At 46.9% G+C, this 21,217-nt stretch overlaps 1 protein-coding gene across 1 annotated transcript in view; it reads left to right on the top strand.

Annotated features, from left to right (window-relative positions):
- The window catches only part of ESPL1 (extra spindle pole bodies like 1, separase), a 270,074-nt gene extending 250,910 nt beyond the window's left edge, over positions 1-19,164 (top strand). The window contains exons 29-31 of the mRNA XM_082244709.1: positions 15,615-15,698; positions 15,802-15,966; positions 18,825-19,164. Coding sequence (XP_082100835.1) covers positions 15,615-15,698; positions 15,802-15,966; positions 18,825-19,032 — 457 coding nt within the window. The 3' untranslated portion in view covers positions 19,033-19,164. The remainder of the gene's footprint in view (positions 1-15,614; positions 15,699-15,801; positions 15,967-18,824) is intronic.
- The last annotated feature ends 2,053 nt before the right edge of the window (positions 19,165-21,217 follow it).

Raw genomic sequence — 21,217 nt, 5'->3', positions numbered from 1 at the left:
GGTGTATGTTTGTTTTTTTCAGGTGAGCGCCAGTTGTTCCTGGTTAAGCTCCATGTTACTTGGTTGGCAAGGTTTAGCCTTTTGGGAATTTTTTCTGCTGTTTTTTCCCACCCTTTGTTTGACACTGCTTTGCAACGTCCTAATAGTCAAGATTCGGGAGCTGTGCCTGTCGATAAACGAAAGCGAAAATTGAATTTTTGTAAAATCCTTTTCTCTGATGTGCACATGGAAACAAATGGTGTTACCACACAGCTGCTCTTTACAAATAGGAAGTGTCTGGAACTGCTCCATCCTAGTTATCTATTTTCTAGTGCTTTCTGGGAAACATGCCATTGCTTCTCCCACAGCACCCAGCTAATTTTTTATCAATGCTTTATTAACACACTGTAAATGCTATTTCTCTATCGCTCATTGACAGACGTAGTCTTCTTGATTCTCAAGAGCTGGGTTATGTTGTCTCCGCAGGAGTAGGACTAGGCAGAAAGACAAAACGTTCTGGCTCCACCCTAGGGGCAGTCCCTGAGGGTATATCCTCCCTCTCTCTGCTACAGGGAATCAGTTTTTTTCTGTCTAGTCAGGAGTAAGGACCTAAGCTCCTTGCTGGGATCTTTTGGTCCTGGCAAGACTTTTTTTCTTTAAGAAAAAGACATTTTTTAGGTAGTTTTTCTCCAGTGTTTTTTCCTGTGAGATCTTCAAGCAAAAAATGCCGGACTGGGCGACACTTGTGGTCACCCCAGCCGGCCTACGAGCGCGCGCAGACCATGGCATTGCGCTTGGTCGGCCGCGACATATTCAAGTAAGTATGCATAGCCGGGCGACGGGCTGGATGTTGAGATCCAGTGGTCACCCCAGTTTCTGCCTACGAGCGCGTGCAGACCAGAGCTCCGCGCTGGGTCGGCCGCGACGGAGTCCCAGTGAAGGGACTGACTTTGCGAGTTAAAAGTCTCGCTTGGACGCCAGGTACCAGAGAGTCGAGGCGTCCGGAGTGGTCCACAAACCCCCACCCCGGTGGAGAGGGTATTGTGAAGAGAGGGTGCCTGTCGGTTCGGTATGGTGAGTAAACGTGCAAGGTTTTGCAGGCCGCAATTTGAGGAGACCAGTGGTCTACCTCGAGGGTTTTTTCCGTTGGAAAATTTTTTCTTTAGTCTCATTCTTTGTTTATAATGAGCCTTTAAAACTTCTAGTTTGGCACCGGTTGGGCCTTCTAGATTGGATTTGATTTTGTCAATCCCACCCCTCATTTGTGGCACTGCTTCTGGATGTCCCAGCTCTTGAGAATCAAGAAGACTACGTCTGTCAATGAGCGATAGAGAAAAATGGATTTTTGTAAGATCTTACCGTAAAATCCTTTTCTCTTAAGCTCATTGACAGACGTAGTACCCGCCCCTCTATCATTGAGTTGGGTTGGGTTAAATTCTCTGTACTGCTTTAAAACAGAACTGATTCCCTGTAGCAGAGAGAGGGAGGATATACCCTCAGGGACTGCCCCTAGGGTGGAGCCAGAACGTTTTGTCTTTCTGCCTAGTCCTACTCCTGCGGAGACAACATAACCCAGCTCTTGAGAATCAAGAAGACTACGTCTGTCAATGAGCTTAAGAGAAAAGGATTTTACGGTAAGATCTTACAAAAATCCATTTATTGGTGCAGTTACGATGCATTGCCATTTAAATTAGAGGCAGCTGATGAGCGGCGATGCCTTATAAAGGCGACATGCTGCCTACTTCTTCTCCTGTGTGTATTTCACTGTGTGGTTATGAGACTTTAGAAACACTGCCTAAATGCCGCAGGGCATTGGCTCATGTGTAAACGAGCCCTAAAGCGTTTATTTTCATTTTTGGAGGGAGTTCCACAGGAATCCGGTCACTAAACCATTAATTTTAAAAGAAGTGTTCCAATGTGATTATACAGTGGTGTGAAGGCCTTTCTTGAGGTCATTCCACAGCGCCTCCATAAAGCGCTTTTGTTGAAGTAATGAATTCCCAAGTTTACCAAAATATTCTACAGGATAATGTCAGGGTGACTGTCCACCAGCTGAAACTTGGTAGAAGTTGGATTTTGCTGCGGGACAATGACCCTAAGCATAAAAGTAAATCCAGCAGACTGGCTTCACAAAAAGAAAATGCACCTTTCTCTATCGTTAATGGACGCATTCTGATGCTTATCAGTAGGGTTATGCTGCCCCCTACAGGAGTAGGACACTAGGCAGAAAAAGTTCTGGCTACGCCTATGGGCAGTCCCAGGGGGTATATCCTCTTTTCCTACATAGGATGTCCGTTTTAATCTGCCTAGTCAGGAGTAAGGACCTAGTTCTGTGCTGGACTAGGCAGATCTCTGGTCCTGGCAAAGTTTTTTTTTTTTTTTTTTTTTTTTTTCCCCTAGAGAATAATTTTCATTTATTTTTAGTTCCCTTTTCTCCGGATTTTTTCCTGTGAGATCTACAAGAAACTATGCCCGATCTGGGCAACGGGCTGGATGTATAGATCCAGTGGTCACCCCAGCTGGCCAACGATCGTGCGCAGGCCTTAGCTCCGCGATGAGTCGGCCATGACATAGTCCCGCTGGACAGGGACTGGCCCCGCAAGTTAAACGTCTCACCAGGATGCATATGACCGGGTCTATGCCTGAGTCGCAGTTTTCCTATTTGGCTGACAGCCCCCCACTTCGGCAGAGAGGGATTCTGTCAGGAGATGGCGCCCGCCTGTTTTCCGGTATGGTGAGTAAATGTACCCCCCCTCTTCCCCTGGCGGATTTTGGGGTGGACGCGGGCTCCTCCCTGGGATGGTTGGACCCTCACAAATCCTGAGTTCCCCTCTGTTCTGTCATTCCCCCCCTCCTACCCCCCCCCCCTCACTACTGGGCGCTATTGGGCCTACCTCCGGGGGCTGGGAGCACAATTCAGGCCCCGTGTGGGGTGCACCGCCGGCGACTGACGGACGATCTGTGTTTACGGTTGTCCTTGTCTCGCCAACATTGACTGAATGAGCTAAGTTGCTACGCCGTGACCTGGAGTGGAAAGAACTTCCCCTGCTTTTTGTGGAGCTGTTGGACCAGCTGGGGCTGGGGCTGCAATTTCCCGGATCGCTTACAGGCTCTCTTTGGGGCAGTTCAGGACATGGTACAACAGGGTGTAATAGTTCCGGGTACGTGCACGGAACGTTGTCAGGGTTTTTATTCAAATTTGTTTACGGTCCCCAGGAAGGAAGGCAAGGTGCGTCCGATCCTGGACCTGAAGGCACTGAATTGCTTTGTGCGAGTTTAAAAATTCAAGATGGAATCAGTTTGCCATTGGTGGCTTCCCTACATCAGGGCCTCAATAGACCTCAAAGATGCCTACCTTCACATTCCAATATGTGTGGGACACCAACGGTTTCTCCGTTTTGCCGTGGGAGAGGATCACTATCAGTTTGTGGCGTTACCCTTTGGTCTCGCCTCTGCTCCTCGGGTCTTCACAAAAGTGTTGGCTTCGGTCCTGGCGCTGTTGTGGCAGCAGGGGTTATCGGTCCTGGGTTACATGGACGATCTGCTTCTACGTCCGGAGTCTCCTACGGTGCTGGAAACAAATTTGGAGATCACCATGAGAACTCCGGAGGGGTTTGGGTAGATTCTGATCCTTCAGAAGTCATCCTTGGTCCCTTACATGAGACTGGACTATCTGAACCCGACTTTGGACTCGTCCTCGGCCACGTTGTTTCTTTCCCTGGAAAAACGTAAAAAACTCCAGACCGCAGTTCAGCAAACGGTCGTTCCTTCGGACCTGTATGAGAGTTCTGAGACGATAATGTTGTCCTTTTAGGCTGTTTCCTTCGCTCCATTCCACAAGAGGATCCTCCAGAAGGAAATCCTTCTCAAATGGAACAAGAATCCAAATTCTCTGGACAACCAGAGCCAGCTGAGCTAGGTGAAAAAGGGAGTCCCTGGTATGGTGGCTTCCATCCCCGATGCTTAAGCTAGAAAAATCCTTCCTCCCTGTGTATTGGACGATTGTCACCACGAATGCCAGTCTGTCTGTCTGGGTGGGGAGGGGTTCTCAGTAGGCTTTCTGCTCAGAGTCTGGTCCCGATCAATGTTCTGGAGCTGAGAGCGATCAGGCTTTGCCTAGTCTACTGGACCGAGCACCTGCAAGGGTTGTCCGGTGCACATTCAATCAGACAATGCCAGGGCCATGGGTTATGTCAATCACCAAGGGGGCATCAAAAGTGTCCTTGCGCCTTTGGAAGTGGCAGGCATCTTTCAGTGGGCCGATTGCTTTGTTCCAGCTCTCTCCGCTGTTCACATTCCAGGAGTGGAAAATTGGCAGGCGGATTACCTCAGCCGACATGCCTTGGATGCAGGGGAATGGTCTCTCCGGAGGTGTTCCGGCAGTTGTGCCTTTGTTGGGGCACCCCAAATGTGAATCTGTTGGCGCCCCGGATCAACAGAAAAATGCAGAGGTTTGTAGCCCACTCCCAGGACCCTCTGGCAGACGTGCTGGTGGCCCCTTGGGGTCAGTATCAGTTGATGTATGCTTTTCCTCCGTGCTGCCAAGATTTCTTCGCAGGATTGAGGCGGAAGGGGGTTCCGGTCATTCTTGTGGCTCCAGACTGGCCTCACCAAGCTTGGTACGCCGACCTGGTCAGGCTAGTCACAGACGCTCCTTGGAAGCTTCTTCTCAGGGAGGATTTACTGTCTCGGGGGCCAATCTTCCATGCTGCTTTTACGATAGCTGGCTTTGACGCCTTGGCTGTTGAAAGCCAGGTGCTGAAGGACAGGGGATTGTCTGTTTCAGTTCAGTGATTCCCACTTTGCTTAAAGCGAGGAAAGCGACTTCTAGGAAGATTTAGGACTATCCACGTACGTGGAAGTCTTGTATTGCGTGGTGTGAGTCCCTCGGGGCTCCCCCCTCGTGCTTACTCGGTGGCTCCGATTTTTGACCTTCCTTCAAAGGGGAGTTGATCAAAAGTTGGCCTTGAGTACTATCAAGGGTCAGGTTTCGGCCTTGGCAATTTTCTTCCAAAGGTCATTAGCCACCCATTCCCTGGTGCGTAACTTCATCCAGGGGGTGCGACATTTGGCACCTCCGGTGCACCCTCCGTTAACACCTTGGTACCTTAATTTGGTGCTGTCGGTTCTTCAGAAACCCGCTTTTGAAAGTATTCAGGAGAGTCCTCTGCTTACTGTATCCTAGAAGGTGGCCTCCTTGGTGGCTATTACTTCTGCATGCAGGGTGTCGGAACTGGCGGCGTTGTCCTGTCGTTCTCCCTATCTGGTGGCTCACTGAGATAAAGTGGTACTTCGCCCGGATCTGTCCTTCCTGCCGAAGGTGGTTTCCAGTTTTTACTTAAATGAGGACATTGTGTTACCCTGTTTGTGTCCTAAGCCAAAACATACCGGTACTAAGGAATTTGCACTGCATACTCTGGATGTGGCTTGGGCAAACAGGGTGTACTTGGAGACTGAGTCTTTTCGGAAGTCTGATTCGCTCTTTGTACTCATGGATGGTCCAAAGAAAGGGCTGCCTGCGTCTTCTGAGACTATTTCCAGATGGATCAGACAGACAGTGGTGCAGGCTTATTCAATTAAGGATCAGGTTCCTCTGTTCCCTGTTAAGGCGCATTCTACTCAGGTGCTTAGTGCTTCCTGGGCTTTTCCCCATCAGGCATCTGTGGTTCAGGTTTGCAAGACGGCTACCTGGTTGTCTGTTTATACCTTCACAAAATTTTATAAGGTGGATGTGATGGCATATGCAGATGCCTCTTTTGGCTGTAAAGTTTTGCAGGCTGCTGTTTAACCTCCCTGGCGGTATTCCCGAGTGTGGCTCGGGGTGGAATTTCAGTACCATTAGCGGTAACCCCGAGTCACACTCGGGGTACCGTCAGGGAGAAGTCGCTGGATCCTGGAAGAGGTTACTTACCTTGTTTCCAGGGTCCCGAGATGCATTCCGGAAGTGTACAGCGGCCAGATCTTCCGCCTGCTGTTGTGTGCCCAGGCTTCCGTTCCCTGCGAGCGTTGCGTCGCAGGGGCTGGAACCAGCGGCAAATTCAAAAAGTAAAACGCACAAACACACTGATATATTGGATTACATTACTAGATATAGATATAGTTATTTATTATATTTTCTCTAGCGCTCATCGACAGACGTAGTCCTCGGTGATACACCACCTTCGGGTTATGTTACCTCCGCAGGAGCAGGACTAGACAGGAAATTAAAAAGCTCTGGCCACACCCTAGGGGCAGTCCCAGAGGGTATATCCTCTCTCTCTCTGCCTCAGCAAATCAGTTATTTTCTGTCTAGTTAGGAGTAAGGACCTAGACACCTTGCTGGGATCTTAGGTCCTGGCAAGAATTTTTTCTTAAAGGATTTTTTTAGACAGCTTTTTTCTCCAGTGTTCCTGTGAGATCTTCAAGCAAGAAAGCTGAACTGGGCGACGGGCTGGATGTTGAGATCCGGTGGTCACCCCAGTTCAGCCTACGAGCGCGTGCAGGCCATAGCTCCGCGCTGGGTCGGCCGCGACAAAGTCCCATTAAAGGACTGTCCACGCGAGTTAAACGTCTCGCCGAAACGCCAAAGACCATGAGTCACGGCGTCCGTATCGGTCGACAGCCCTCCCGCCCCGGTGGAGAGGGGTACTGTCAGGAGTTGGTGCCCGCCTGGTTCCGGTATGGTGAGTAGTATGTTCCCCCTTTTTCCCTGACGGGTTTTGTGGTGAACGCGGGCCCCTCTCTGTATGGTAAGAAAGAGTCCTTTCTATCCTATAACATGTCACAAATCCTCCTACTTTGAGTGTGATTTATGTGTGCAAAAGCCAGGAGGCTTGGCTTGGGAGCTAACAATCTATTGTATACATGTTTTAAAGCTGTAATCTGTGGCATTCTGGGAATCTTATGGGTTAAGTATAAGCTACCTACCAGTCAGAAGCCACGGACATGTAGACTGCCTTCCAAATCAGATCTCCAGCTATTAGCAGGCCTCCCGAACGGCCACGCGGTCCGCCAGGGCCGGTACCGCCAACCACGCCATATCCCCATGCAGAGAGAGTGTTGTGTGCCCTGCAGCACACCGCTATTCAGTTTAGGCCGCCGCCATTTTTTTTGCTGGATCGCACGAGCCGCCATTTTGGCGTAGCCTCGTGTCTCCAGCATGGGGGCGGCCATGTTTGAGGTGATCCTACACCTCGTGGAGCTTGGGGGAGGCGCCGGAAGGCGTGCAGAGGGGCGGAGCCGCCTCCTTTCTTCCTGGGCAGCCAGCCAAAAGACTTCCTGTTTGTCAAGACAGCGCTGTAAGCTGTTGCAGTTTAACTCTGAGCATCAAGTGGTGAGCCTGGGGGTCTATCTCTCTCTCTCTCTCGATCGATAGGGATCCCTAAGCAGGTAACACTAAGGGGCTTTTTTGTGGCGCTGGGGGTCAGAAAAAAAAAAAAAAAAAATTTTTTTCTTTACTTTTGAATTATATTATCCAGGAAGTAACTGGAGTTATTATGGACCCTGCCACACATATTCCCCCACCTGTTTCCCTCGAGGGGGCCTCGGGACCCGCCGGTGCACAGAGTATAGAGTCATTTACAGCAATTTTGGAGTCTATGGTGGCTCGGGTGGAGGCGGCCTGTCAGGGACGGGGGTCAAGGAAGCGACCCCCGCCTACCCCTATACCATCTGACACCTCTGACTCAGATTCAGAGATGGTCACGGCAGTTGCAGGTTCCTCTGCAAGGGCTGTTATCCCAGGTAAAGCCCCCTCAGACAGTGAGGACGCTTCTTCTCTTGCTATAATTCAGGAAGAAGCATTGGTGGACGCACTAGTTGTGGCAGTGCAAGAAACCTTAAAACTTGAGGCTTTACCGGCAGAGGCAACTGAAACAGAGAGGCCTTTTGGGACTAATAAGCCCATCAAGACGGCGAAGGCTTTTCCTGTACCTAAATGTTTTGGTAATCAGATTAAAGGAGAATGGGAGCATTCTAAACGTACCTTTACTATTTCCAAGCGTATTGCTAGACGCTATCCGTTTGAGGAATCCATCATTAAGAAATGGACGGTACCACCAGTCGTGGATCCGCCTATTTCCAGGCTGAATAAAGCCACGGTTATTCCAGTGGAGGACACTTCGTCCTTTAAGGATCCGGTGGATCGAAAGATAGAAGCAGAGTCCCGCACTATCTTTTCTCTGATAGGGTCAGCATTTAGACCAGTAATCGTTATTGGTCTAGTTTCCCAGACACTTACGGAATGGGCGAAAATGGTACGCCAAGATCTTAGGGGAAAAGATATTCCCCAGGAGACATCTGATTTGATGGAACAGATCATACAAGGGCTACGGGTTATCTGTGACGCAGCCTTGGACACTACTCCCCTATTAGGGCACGCATCTAAGTTAGCAGTGATCCTCAGACGTGTGCTGTGGTTAAAATGCTGGTCAGCTGACCTAGGTTCCAAAAAGACCTTGACCAATCTCCCCTTTCAGGGGAATCGTCTATTGGAGCCAACCTAGATGAAATCATTAAGGATGCCACTGGGGGCAAGAGCACTTTTTTGCCACAGGCTGCAAAAGCTAAGGGACCTCGCAACAAGCGAGGACCTTTCTTTACCGCCCATAAAGGGCGCCCGGCTGGTACTAGCGGGAAAGGCAAGACTCCTCCAGGAGGGTTCAAGAAGGGGACCAACCCAGCCAAACCCGAAGCAAAGGAGTACACAGCCTGAAGGTGCGCCCCCACCCGGTTTCAGGGTGGGGGGACGTTTTCACCGGTATTCAGGACATTAGATCGAGCATCAACCACTACTACCGGTGCGATTCTTCCCTTCCAACATTTAAGTACCACAGGAAGCGGTAGTTACCGTTCCCTGAAAAGATCTTTTCCTTTACCTTTTCCTAAGATTAGTCTCGATACCTCACAGGAATCGGATCTGGTTGACCAGATAGGCCAAGTAGCCTCTAGTCAGGTGACTTCGGTCCCTGAGGTTCAACCAGAAAAGATCACCCTTCCTGATAACTATCAGGTATCTGATAAATGTGTGGGAACAGAAAACGACCAGACTTTCTCGGATGGTCGGGGCCAGATAGCTCTAGGGACGCCTGGTTCAGATCCAATCAGCGCCAGTGGTCCTAGAAATTCTAGGCTGGCCTCCTCAAGCCGGCCTGGCCGACTTGGACATGTTAGTCGCAGACGTTCCGTGGGAACTTCGTCTCAGGGAGTGTCTGTGGTCTCAAGGACCAATTTACCTTCGTGCTTTACAGTCGCTGGTTTTAATGGCCTGGCCATTGAGACCCAAGTACTGAAGGACAGAGGTTTGTCTACTTCAGTCATTCCTACCCTTATTAAAGCAAGGAAAGCGACTTCCAGCAAAGTCTATTATCACACATGGAAGACTTATATTGCGTGGTGCGAATCTTTAGGATTTCCTCCACGTACCTATTCGGTGACTCGAATATTGGCCTTTTTGCAACAAGGGGTTGAGCAGAAGCTAGCCTTGAGCACCATCAAGGGTCAAGTTTTCAGCATTAGCAATCTTCTTTCAGAAGCCTTTAGCTACCAAATCCTTGGTGCGGAATTTCATCCAGGGGGTGCGGCACCTGGCTCCTCCAGTCCGCGCGCCCTTACCGCCCTGGGATCTTAATTTGGTTTTGTCGGTTCTACAGAAACCTCCCTTTGAAAACATCAGGGAGATTCCCTTGCTTACTCTATCCCAGAAGGTGGCCTTCTTGGTGGCTATTACTTCTGCTCGCAGGGTGTCCGAACTGGCTGCATTATCATGCCAGTCACCATACCTAGTGATTCATAGGGATAAGGTAGTACTTCATCCTAAGCCATCTTTTCTTCCCAAGGTGGTTTCAGATTTTCATCTGAATGAAGATATTGTACTACCTTCCTTGTGTCCTCAGCCCAAGCATCATCGGGAACATGCGTTGCATTCCTTAGATGTGGTTCGGGCAATCAGGGTATACCTGAAAGCTACGGAATCATTCCGTAAGACGGATTCACTTTTTGTGATCACGGATGGCCCCAGAAAGGGTTTGCCTGCATCTGCCACGACCATTGCCAAATGGATTAGACAAACGGTGGTACAGGCTTATTCTATTAAGGGTCAGAGTCCTCCGTTCCCTGTTAGGGCGCACTCCACTCGAGCGCTCAGTACTTCCTGGGCCTTTCGCCATCAGGCGTCAGTGGTCCAGGTATGTAAGGCGGCCACCTGGTCGTCGGTACATACCTTTACAAAATTCTATAAAATTGATGTGACGGCATCGGCGGATGCCTCATTTGGCCGCAAGGTTTTGCAGGCCGCAATTTGAGGAGACCGGTGGTCTACCTCGAGGGTTTTTTTTTCTGTTTGAAAAAAAAAAAAAAAAAAAAAATTGTTTTCTCTTTTTTTGGTTGAGTCTCATCATTAAGGATGAGCATTGTAAACTTCTAGTTGGCACCGGTTGGGCCTTCTAGATTGGGATTTGATTTCCATTTTCCCACCCCTCAGTTGTGATACTGCTCTGAGACGTCCCGAAGGTGGTGTATCACCGAGGACTACGTCTGTCGATGAGCGCTAGAGAAAAATGGATTTTTGTAAAATCTTACCGTAAAATCCTTTTCTCTTAGCTCATCGACAGACGTAGTCCCCGCCCCTCTGTTTTGGAGTTGGGTTGGGTTAAATTCTCTAAGCACTGCTTTTTCACATAACTGATTTGCTGAGGCAGAGAGAGAGAGGATATACCCTCTGGGACTGCCCCTAGGGTGTGGCCAGAGCTTTTTAATTTCCTGTCTAGTCCTGCTCCTGCGGAGGTAACATAACCCGAAGGTGGTGTATCACCGAGGACTACGTCTGTCGATGAGCTAAGAGAAAAGGATTTTACGGTAAGATTTTACAAAAATCCATTTATAATTTATGATTTTGTGTTTCAAACTTTATCACATCTGGGATGTCTACTAGAGTCTTGTTTGGTCAGGTTTAAGTAAGTTATTACTAAGAATTGTAGGCCTGCAATACATAACACCAAATTTTCATGCAAAAAATTGTACCGCTTTTGGTACAAAATTCCTGACCTAATCATACCACCAGGGAGCTTAAGGGGGCTTTTTAGCCTTCCTTGAGGGTGTTTAATTTTTTTTTCCGGTGGGCATCATCTTTTGTTCTGATGAGTCCTATGTTGCCTGGTTGGCTATGTTTAGCCTTGGGGACTTAATTTTCTGCTGTTCCCACCCCTCATTGTATGGCACTGCTTAGGGATGTCCCTACTGATGTGCATCAGAGACTGTGTCCGTCAATGAACGATAGAGGAAACTGGATTTCTCTTACGTCCTCTGACAGTCGCCGCCCACTCATACAGTCTTCACCAATGGGTATTGACCTCTTATCCACAGGAGCAAGCTAGGCATAAGACTTGTTAAAAAAAAAAAGCAATTTACATACACACCTGTATGGGGCTGTCCCTTTGGTCCAATACCCCCCTGCTATCAGCCATCCCAACTCAGTTTGTCTTCTGCCTAGTTTGGAGTAAGATGGGCTTCCCTGTGCTGGGGCTACATGTCTCAGTCTTCTGTTTTATACTTTTATTTCCTTTGGCTGCAAAGTTCTGTGCGCGACAGTGCCTTGAGGAGGCCCTGGCTTTGCCGGTCCCTGACTGTTGGGGTTGTTTTCCCCTTGTTTGTTTGCTTTCCTGGGTTGTTGCTCCAGTTGAGCCTTTCTTTGTTACCCAGAGGATTTACCTTTCAGATAAGGTTCCTTTCTCTGACTTGGGTGCTGCTTTGCCTTTGTGACGGTTGCACTTCCCACCCCTCATGTCTACACTGCTTTGGGACATCCCATTGGTGAAGACTGTATGAGTGGGCGGCGACTGTCAGAGGACGTAACAGAAAACTGAATTTCTCTTACATCCTCCGACAGTCGCCACCTCCTATAAGTCATCACTGTTGGGTATTGACTTCTGCTCCGCAGGAGTAGCTAGGCATAAGAACTTAGTCAAAAGAACAAAGGCATTTGCATATACACACCCATGGGGGCTGTCCCATCTGGTCAATACCCCCCTGCAGTGACCACTCCCAACTCAGTTTTAATCTGCCTAGCGTCAGGAGTAGTTAGGCTTCCCTGTGCTGGGGCTACAGTCTCAGCCTATCTAATCTTTTTTTATTTGATTTTCTTTTGAAAATGTTTTGTCTTACTTTACTAGCATTTTATTTTGTCAGCTTTAGTTTGAGTAGATTCTTCGGATGAAGATGGATCATGCGGTGCTGGGATTCAGACTGACCGCCCTGGTTCTCCAGGGCAGAGGGTCAGATGGACCCCCAGCCCGCCATCGAGCGTTCAGCTATGGTTCGCCCTGGCACTATGAATGACCCATCCCTGTTCGCAGCAGGGATGCAGCCGTGAGGTGGCTACCTCACAGGACACATCTGCGATGCTGCAGTGTCATGTCCCTGGCAAACGGCACTCCGTCATGAGGACAGCGGCTTTCCGTTCATAGAGGCACCCCACGCCATCTGGTACAGGTAAGTACTTCTGTGTGGGGCCTCTGTCTTGGGTGGCAGTCCTGTGTTGCTGTGTGTCCCCCATGTCTGTGCCTGTGTGACTCCCTGATGCGGTCCCTGCGGGGATCGCTTGTGCATGCGCTGCGTTCAAGGTGTGCGACATTTGGCTCCTCCCAGGAAGGAGCCCTTACCTTCATGGGATTTGAACTTGGTTCTGTCCGTGTTACAGCGTGCTCCCTTTGAAAACATTCGGGATATATCGTTGCCTCTGCTGTCTAAGAAGGTTGTCTTTTTGGTGGCGATCACTTCGGCTCGCAGGGTGTCTGAACTGGCAGCGTTGTCTTGCCGTTCTCCGTACTTGGTGATTCACCGGGATAAGGTGGTTTTGCGTCCGCATCCCTCCTTTCTTCCTAAGGTGGTCTCTGAGTTCCACATTAATGAGGACATTGTCCTACCTTCGCTTTGTACGAAGCCTAAGCATCCTAAGGAGGTTGCTCTGCATTCCTTGGGTGTTGTCAGGGCGATCAGGGTTTACCTGTCGTCTACGGAATCTTTTCGGAAGACGGATTCCCTCTTTGTCCTTCCTGAGGGACTTCGGAAGGGCATGGCTGCATCCGCAGCGACTATTGCCAAATGGATCAGACGGACCATTGAACAGGCTTATGCTTTGAATGAACAGGTTCCACCCTTCCCTGTTAAGGCGCACTCTACCAGATCTGTGAGTGCGTCCTGGGCCTATTGGCATCGGGCCTCGGTGGCCCAGGTGTGCAAGGCTGCGACTTGGTCGTCGGTGCACACTTTTTCCAAATTCTACAAGGTAGATGTTCTGGTATCAGCTGATGCCTCCTTTGGCCGCAAGGTTCTCAGTGCAGCAGTGCCATGAAGGACCCTTGTTTTTTATGGGTCCCTGGCTGTTGGTATTTGCTTCCCTGGGCTGTTGCTCCTGTTGAGCATTGTTTTTCTGTTGCCCAGAGGTTCTCTTGCTGTGCATGTAAGGTTCCTTTCTCTGATGTGGGTACTGCGTTGCCTTTTCTACGGTTGCGTCTCCCACCCCTCATGTCTATACTGCTTTGGGACATCCCAACAGTGATGACTTAGAGGAGGCGACGACTGTCGGAGGATGTAAGAGAAAACTGAATTTTTGTAAAATCTTACCTGTAAAATTCCTTTCGGAGTCCTCCGACAGTCGCCGCCCCCGCCCATCTTTTGGGGTTCTTGTTACCTACTGCTATGCTACCAAACTGAGTTGGGAGTGGTCACTGCAGGGGGGTATTGACCAGATGGGACAGCTCCCATGGGTGTGTGTATGCAAATGCCTTTGACTAAGTCTTTATGCCTAGCTACTCCTGCGGAGCGGAAGTCAATACCCAACAGTGATGACTTGGAGGAGGCGGCGAATTTTACCGTAAAATTCCTTTCTCGGAGTCCTCTGACAGTCCCTGCCCCTCTTTTGGGGTTTTATGGATTCTAACTGCTTGCTACCAAACTGAGTTGGGATGGCTGATAGCAGGGGGGTATTGGACCAAAGGGACAGCTCCCTACAGGTGTCTATGTAAATTGCTTTGTTTTAACAAGTCTTATGCCTAGCTTGCTCCTGTGGATAAGGGGTTAATACCCATTGGTGAAGACTGAGTGGGCGGCGACTGTCAGAGGACTCGGAGAAAGGAATTTTACGGTAAGATTCTACAAAAATTCCATTTTTTGATTTACCGTAAAATCCTTTTCTCTAAAGTTCATTGACGGACGCAGTACTCGCCCCTTTATTTTGAGTTGGGTTGGTATTAGTTCTCTGACACTGCTTCGATACATAACTGACATCCTATGCAGGAAGAGAGGGTATACCCCCTGGGACTGTCCATAGGCGTAGCCAGAACTTTTTTCTGCCTAGTGTCCTACTCTTGTAGGGGACAGCATAACCCTACTGATATGCATCAGAGACTGCGTCAGTCAATGAACTTAAGAGAAAATGATTTTACAGTAAGTCAAAAATCCATTTTTTTTTTTTTTAAATAGCCCAGTCAGAACCCACACCTTAAAGGAGAAGTTGGGCCAAAGCTCTTTTGGGCCCTACTTCTCCTGGGAATCACAGGAGTGCACTTCGTTCTGTAGATTCTGAACATTTTCAGCTGTCTGACGTCACTCGGTTGCTACAGACTCTGGAGAGATCCAGACTTTTTCGGGATACACCCAAATATCTGGACCAGCAGACGGCTCTCAGTGAGCCGCTGACTGCCTGAGCCAGCCGCTCCCACCCCCTCCTTCTATTACTCTGCTGATGTATGCTCTCAACAGTGTAAGCCTGTGTTTTGGTCAGCCCTGATTAGTCATGTGACTGGCACAGCACCAAAGTTTCAGAAGAGCAATTAAAATTATAAATATCAAATTACTGTTTTTTACAGTTTCTTATAAATCTTTTTTGAACCTAATGTGTATTTGTGCAATAATTTGGTGTGGGTGGAGTCAAAGATGATTAACACTAGCTTTCATTTTATTAGATTGCATCTGCATCCAAGGCTTTTTTACTTTACGGGTTTTAGCAATTATGTGCGATATATTTAATACTGATTGATTTTTATTTTAAAAAAAAAAGCTTTTTTTTTTTGGTGAATGTAATCAATCAGCATACTATATCCCATCTCCATAGTGTTAGCAATAGGAGGACATAGAGGGGGAGAGAGTGGAGTGTCATTTACCACTGTGTATACACCCACATGTGTGACTCTATAGTCATGTGGGCTGCACAGGTAACGAGAGTGAAATGAAGAGCTTGGAAGGGAACAGAGGACACCAGCACAATCTCAGCCTAAAGTGGGGACAGCAGAAGGCAAAATAAACTAGGTGTATTTTACTCTACACAAAACGCATGAGTTTTTCATAGTCTGGGATTAATGACGCTTGGTTGGTTGACAGTGAGGTTGCTTTACTAAAACTGAGTGCAAAATCTGGTGCAGCTGTGCAAAGAAACCAATCCGCATCCAGGTTGTTGTTTTTTCAAAGCTTATTTGAACAAGATGAAGTTAGAAGCAGATTGGCTACAATGCACAGCTGCACCAGATTTTGCAAACTCCGGTTTTAGTAAATCAACCTCGCTGTCTCAAAGTGATTCAACATGCCTGTGTATACACTTCAGATTGTTACAATACATTTATACTTTGAGCTATTCACTTGAGATGCTTTGATCTGTTTTGTAGTGAACCTGGATGGACAGGTGTTGTTAAATCTTCTCCAAAGTCTGAAACTCTCCAGACCGCACTAACAACACAAGATCTCTATATGTGAGTATTTCTTTTTAGCGTTTGTTCTGCAGTCTAGATAAAAACGTGATCGGATAGCTGTGAATTTGCTGGCTAATTTCTATCTTTTTTTCTCTTTGTGCAGTTATGTGGGACATGGAGCAGGTGCACATTTCATGGATGCACAGACTCTGCAGCGGTTGGATTGTAATGCAGTAGTGTTGCTGTTTGGATGCAGTAGTGCTGCCTTGTCTGTCAGGGGAGATCTAGAAGGCGCCGGTTTAGTCTTGAAATACTTAATGGCTGGATGGTAAGTCTTAAAACTATTTTATTCATGAGATAATCATATATAAACCAATCGCATTGTTTCCTCTTAAGTTTCTAAAATCTATTCATGCAGGCTTGTGAACATAGGACACATGGCGTCTTCATATTCATGTCTGCTTAGGTTATGCTGTGACCTTCAATTAAAGGGACATTGCCCTCCAAAAAGGAGAAGCTTCCTCGTCCAGGCATAATCCCACCTAGCTCAGCTAAGCCACAGTTTTGTGCTAGCATCTGTAGATGATTGATAGATGAACGGTAGCTGGACCCACAGAGTAGTTGGGGGTTGGCCTTTAATGTTGCTGGTCGGCCCAGCGTCCTGCAGGCAGTGCTAACCAAGGGTACCCCACAGGTCCAGGACAGTATACCCCTAATGGGAAGTCGTGTCCCTAAAAGCCCCTTTGGGGCATGCCTGCCATAATGGCAAAGATTTGGGTTTTTACAGTGGCCCTGCAGCCTGGATTGGGGAGTGCCTCATTGGATGGAAGTCCTTTTATGTGGCTGTGCTCATTTGACTGTTCCCTTAATGGAAGGTCCCTTTTTGGTGGTGTGCTGCTGGTGTAGGGGCAGCTGTGTCACTAAAGCTGGTGAGATTTATTGGTGTGCTGTTGCTACGCCACTTACTGGGTGCTGCACCTCTGTGGTGATGGAGGGTATGGTGGGAAAGCTCCTGCTTGCTGGCATCATGGAAGACCCTTTACAGGTCATTCAGCGACAGGACAAGCTTTCCACAACAAAACAGTGGCCCGGGGACAGGTCCCCCCTCCTGAGTGCTATCCCTGCAAGTATTCAGGACAGTCTGTACAGAGAGTCGCTTACTGTGGTACACACTCTTCTCTGTGGTAGGAAGGAGAGGGATGACTAAGAGGATGGGGGGGGGGCTGAGGGGTGGCCTTCCAAATCTTATCTGCTTCCTCATTTCAGGTGAGGTATGCCGATTGAACTTACCTGAAGAAGGTGCTTGCGTCTTTAGCAGATCCCCGTATAGAAGGAGTTCTCCCAACTGTGGTCACATCAGTTTCCTACCTAACCAGGACCCCAATGGTCTCAGCAGACAAGGTTCCAGTCTCTAGGGGTGCTACAGAGAATAGGATGGAAGCCCTCTTTAAGACACCCTTCTTTTTGATAGGCGCAGCTCTGTAACTGCAATGGGAGTCTGCCAGGCCTTTAAAAGTGTGGGCAAACTTTAATGACAGGATCCTCAGAACCTAATTCCCTGGACCAAAGCATAGACAATACATGGAGGAGTTTCCAAGAACCTGAGTGGATGTCTTGGAAGATTAGATCAGGCAACTGACTGGACGTTATCTCTATTCATATGAGGAGAATCCTGTGGCTAAATCGCTGGTCTGCTAAACTTTTCTGTAAAAGGGTGGGCATCTTTTTGTTTGGGCTATCATTAAATGCTTTTATGCAGAAGCTGACTATGGGTAAAACCTCACTACTACCTCTGAAGAAGGCAGAAATTCTGAAAAGCAGAAGCTGAGGTCCTTATGTCAGCCTCGGGCTTCAAGCACAAGCCTATAATCCTTGTTTCACAACAAGAACTGGACGTCAAATACCTCCAAAGTCCAGAGACAAGTCTAATGAAGGGGCTTGCCCTCTTTTGTGGGAAGAGGTATTTTTATCAGCTTTACAGCTGTCCGGACTTGGGACATCGCAGACTAATAGGTCAACAGTGTGGTATGGCTGCTACCTGTCTTCTGTTCTACTAGGATGATGATCATCCCTCTGTGGATACCAAGACCTGTAGGTGGCTCTGTAGTGGTATTTTCTGTTTTGAGCTTGTTGGCCACCCCTCATGTTCAGTGCTTTAGGACATCCCAAGGAGTCAAGAATATGAAGACACCTCGTATTCTGTGATGTACGATTAAGAAATTGAGATTATATGTTGGCTTGTAAAATTCCTTCATTGGAGTGCATTACAAGACGCAGAGATTCTATCCCTCTTTGTGTACTTCATTGCTTACTAGAAAACTCAGGCTTAGTGGAGCTGGTAGTGGTTATGATTGTGCAGGGAAGCCTGCCTTTTTTTGGCCATTGTGTTCACCTGAGGGTGGCAGCATAACCCGAGTAGTCATAAATATGAAGATGCTTTGTGTCCTTTGAAGTTTATAAAGTATTTTACAGGTAAACCAAAAATTACTTTTGTTAATACAGTGATGGTTGTGTTTTTAGGGATGGACACACTTTGGCACAGGTAATGCTTCTTCTATCCATTAGTGAAGTTGGCTATTAAAAATACCCAGTAGCCGTGCATATCTCACGTTGCTGCAGAATTGCATTTTGCCTCATAACGAACATTATTTTTGAGAGTTGAGCAAGGATTGCTTCTGTTGCCAGATGGAGAGCCTCTTTTTGTGACTAACAGCCAATATGACAAATCCCCATTAGGATAGTTTCTAGTCATGTTTGTCTGCCTGCTAAATAGTGTCATGTTAACAGCCAAGCATTATGGCTAGTACGCTGGGGTTACTGCTCCTTCACCAACTTAAACCTTTATTCTGATACCAATCCTATACAAACTATACCCTAATTGATTGGAGCTTGGTATAGAAGTGGTCTCAGCTTTATATGGGTAGTAATGACCCCTCCCTCTCTGCATCAAAATATCAAGATTACTTTTGAACACAGCATGTACGTTTCCTTGAGTTCAACAGACTCTCTATTCTTTGTGTAAAGTAAATAAAAAAATAAAGTGTAGCAAAGTCCTCCAAACAGAAACAGCTGCACAGTCACCACTGAGACTATATATAACCTTATGAAATTGCTTTCAAAATCATCTACACAATACTGCTTAGTAAATGCTGCATGTATAATTTTGCTTCTTTATTTAATTTTTAGCCCTACGGTAGTTGGAAACTTATGGGATGTCACAGATCGAGAGATTGACCGATACACAGTGGCTTTCTTACAGGGTTGGTTGAAGGCAGGGCCTGGTAGCCCACTTCTGAAGTACCTATCAGAGTCACGCCAGGCTCCAAAGCTCAAGTATATAATTGGTGCAGCTCCTGTGGCTTATGGCTTGCCTGTGGCCCTTCAGCGACTTTAAGCCTAATTCAGCACATTGTACAGACATTTATTTATAAACTTTGCAAAGACAAGCAACCTAAACACTGTTCTATAGCTGTACAGCTGAAAATGTTTTTTACAAAGTTGCATATCTTGGTGCTTTTCAGAAAAAAAAAAAACAAAACAAATGCTCTAATATTTAAGCATAAATCCTTTTGTTTGGAAGTATCCAACCTGCAAGGGAATCTACTCAAATATTGTATTATATCAGCAGAGCTGCCACAATGCAGTTTTAATGTGATCAAGTGATATGTTAACTTCTGACATTTTGTATAACTTTAAAGACTTTAAGCCTGAGAAATCCAGAGAAAATGGGGGTTCAGTATTTTATGTACATCACTCAGGTAATGTTTTAATATTCCTGCTTTGTATTAAATATTTTAGTCAGAGATTTATGAAAATATTTCTGATTGATATGTGTGTATAAATTATTAACTTGGATAATAAAGTGTTTCAGTTTATTTTTTATGATTGCAAATGATTGTATAAATTTATTTTTTTTATTTGTTATGTAACTTAAAGCTTCAGAGAAGCTCCCAATATGTAGCACAAGTAATATAAAAACGTGTGTAACACATCAATACAAATGCTGATACAGGTGGAGTTTACACTGGCATGGATGTAGTAGTGACTTACGGCTAAGCTGACAACAAGTTTTTTTTGTAAGGAAAACATAAATGCAGTGTTTGATATTGCAGGTTTATAAAACTTTCAATTCAACAAAGATAACTTTTTTAGGGAACATTTCTTGAATAAGCCCACACATGATTGAGATGCAGTAATATGTAATTATACCTTCCATACATATTCATATTTTTTGATTTATAAATCCAATAGCTTAGCAGCTATACGAGTTGACAGCAAGCCCTTTGCCACAGATGACCAATAAGGTAAGAATTGCTGCATATAGGATTATATACGGTCACAATCTCCCAGAAGTCATGACGGTTTTCTGGGCATCTACACATCATTTTCATATGCATTCAGCACAATTATGAATTACATTTACTAGCTTTGTGATATTTCATTTTTATTTTTTAAAGTAAACCTGTCATAAGAGAAAAATAGGAGTTGCTGTTAACTGAGCTTGTTTGAAAAATACTTTGAGTCTTCAACTTGAAGCAATGCACTCATTTTTTAATCCTCACAGTTCTCGGTAAGGACAGCCCACATCAGGGCTGAAACTAGGGGGGGGGGAGCATCTGGCCCCGGTGCCGCCACTGACTGGAGAATTGACAGCAGTATTAGAACACCTGCAGTCGGCACCTCTGGAGGGATGCTGGGGATGCCAGTGCAGTGACAGCTGAGCCGAGTAAACAAATAGCAGCAAAAAGACTTCCACCACAGACTTCTTTTGCTGGGCTCTGCATAAGATGAGTATTAGTCAGAGCCCGGCAAAGAAGGAGTAGAGGAAGTAGTCTTTTGTTTTCGGCTGTTTGTTTACAAGTGGCAGCAGTGATCGTCTGAGCTTTCACTGTACATATCACTTGACATCCCCAGCATCTCTCCAGACCAGCCAGGGCCTATCACTGCATCTGTCTGGAGAAAGATCGGCAGAGAAGAAAAGTAAGAGCGAGGGATGATGCTTCTACAGGATTGAAGATGGATCAAGCAGCCAGGTATTGAGCACCAGGACCCTCCATCTCCCCTCACTAAGCACCAGTGCCCCCCTCCCCCACTGAGTTGTAATGCCCCCACTAAGCACCAGGACCCCCCATCTCACAAGTGAAGCAATAGTACTTGTTTACTGTGTTTGCTATGCTTCAGATTATGAAAGAACAGAAAGCTACTCAGCACAGAGCACTTCCCATTCATTCACTGTCCAGTGCAGCTGAGATTGCAGAGAAAGGGACCGGGGGGGATCTGTCCTCAGTCTCAAAAGTGAGACACCAGGGGTCTGTTTTAAACCCTTGATGTTTAACCAAAGCCCCCCAACAGGGCTCCTAAAAACAGTAAAAAAAAAAAAAAAGTAAACTGACACCAACCTCTGCCTTACTGATACTGTCCTCTGGGCGGCGCTAAATCAAGTCGTTTCCTCAGGTGAAAGAATGTCTAGCCTTGCCAATGTCCCACATATTTCCTGCATGACCGGTTTGCTTTAATAATCTCCAGTAGAGAAGGAAAAAAAGCTTTAAAGGTAACACCTTTTTTTTTAGTGACAATTT

This window comes from Pelophylax lessonae (assembly GCF_965119305.1).
Source record: "Pelophylax lessonae genome assembly, chromosome: 2".
In the NCBI taxonomy this organism is placed as follows: domain Eukaryota; kingdom Metazoa; phylum Chordata; class Amphibia; order Anura; family Ranidae; genus Pelophylax; species Pelophylax lessonae.
The sequence above is the reverse complement of the archived record's forward strand: the minus strand, read 5'-3'. Positions and strand labels throughout refer to the sequence as shown.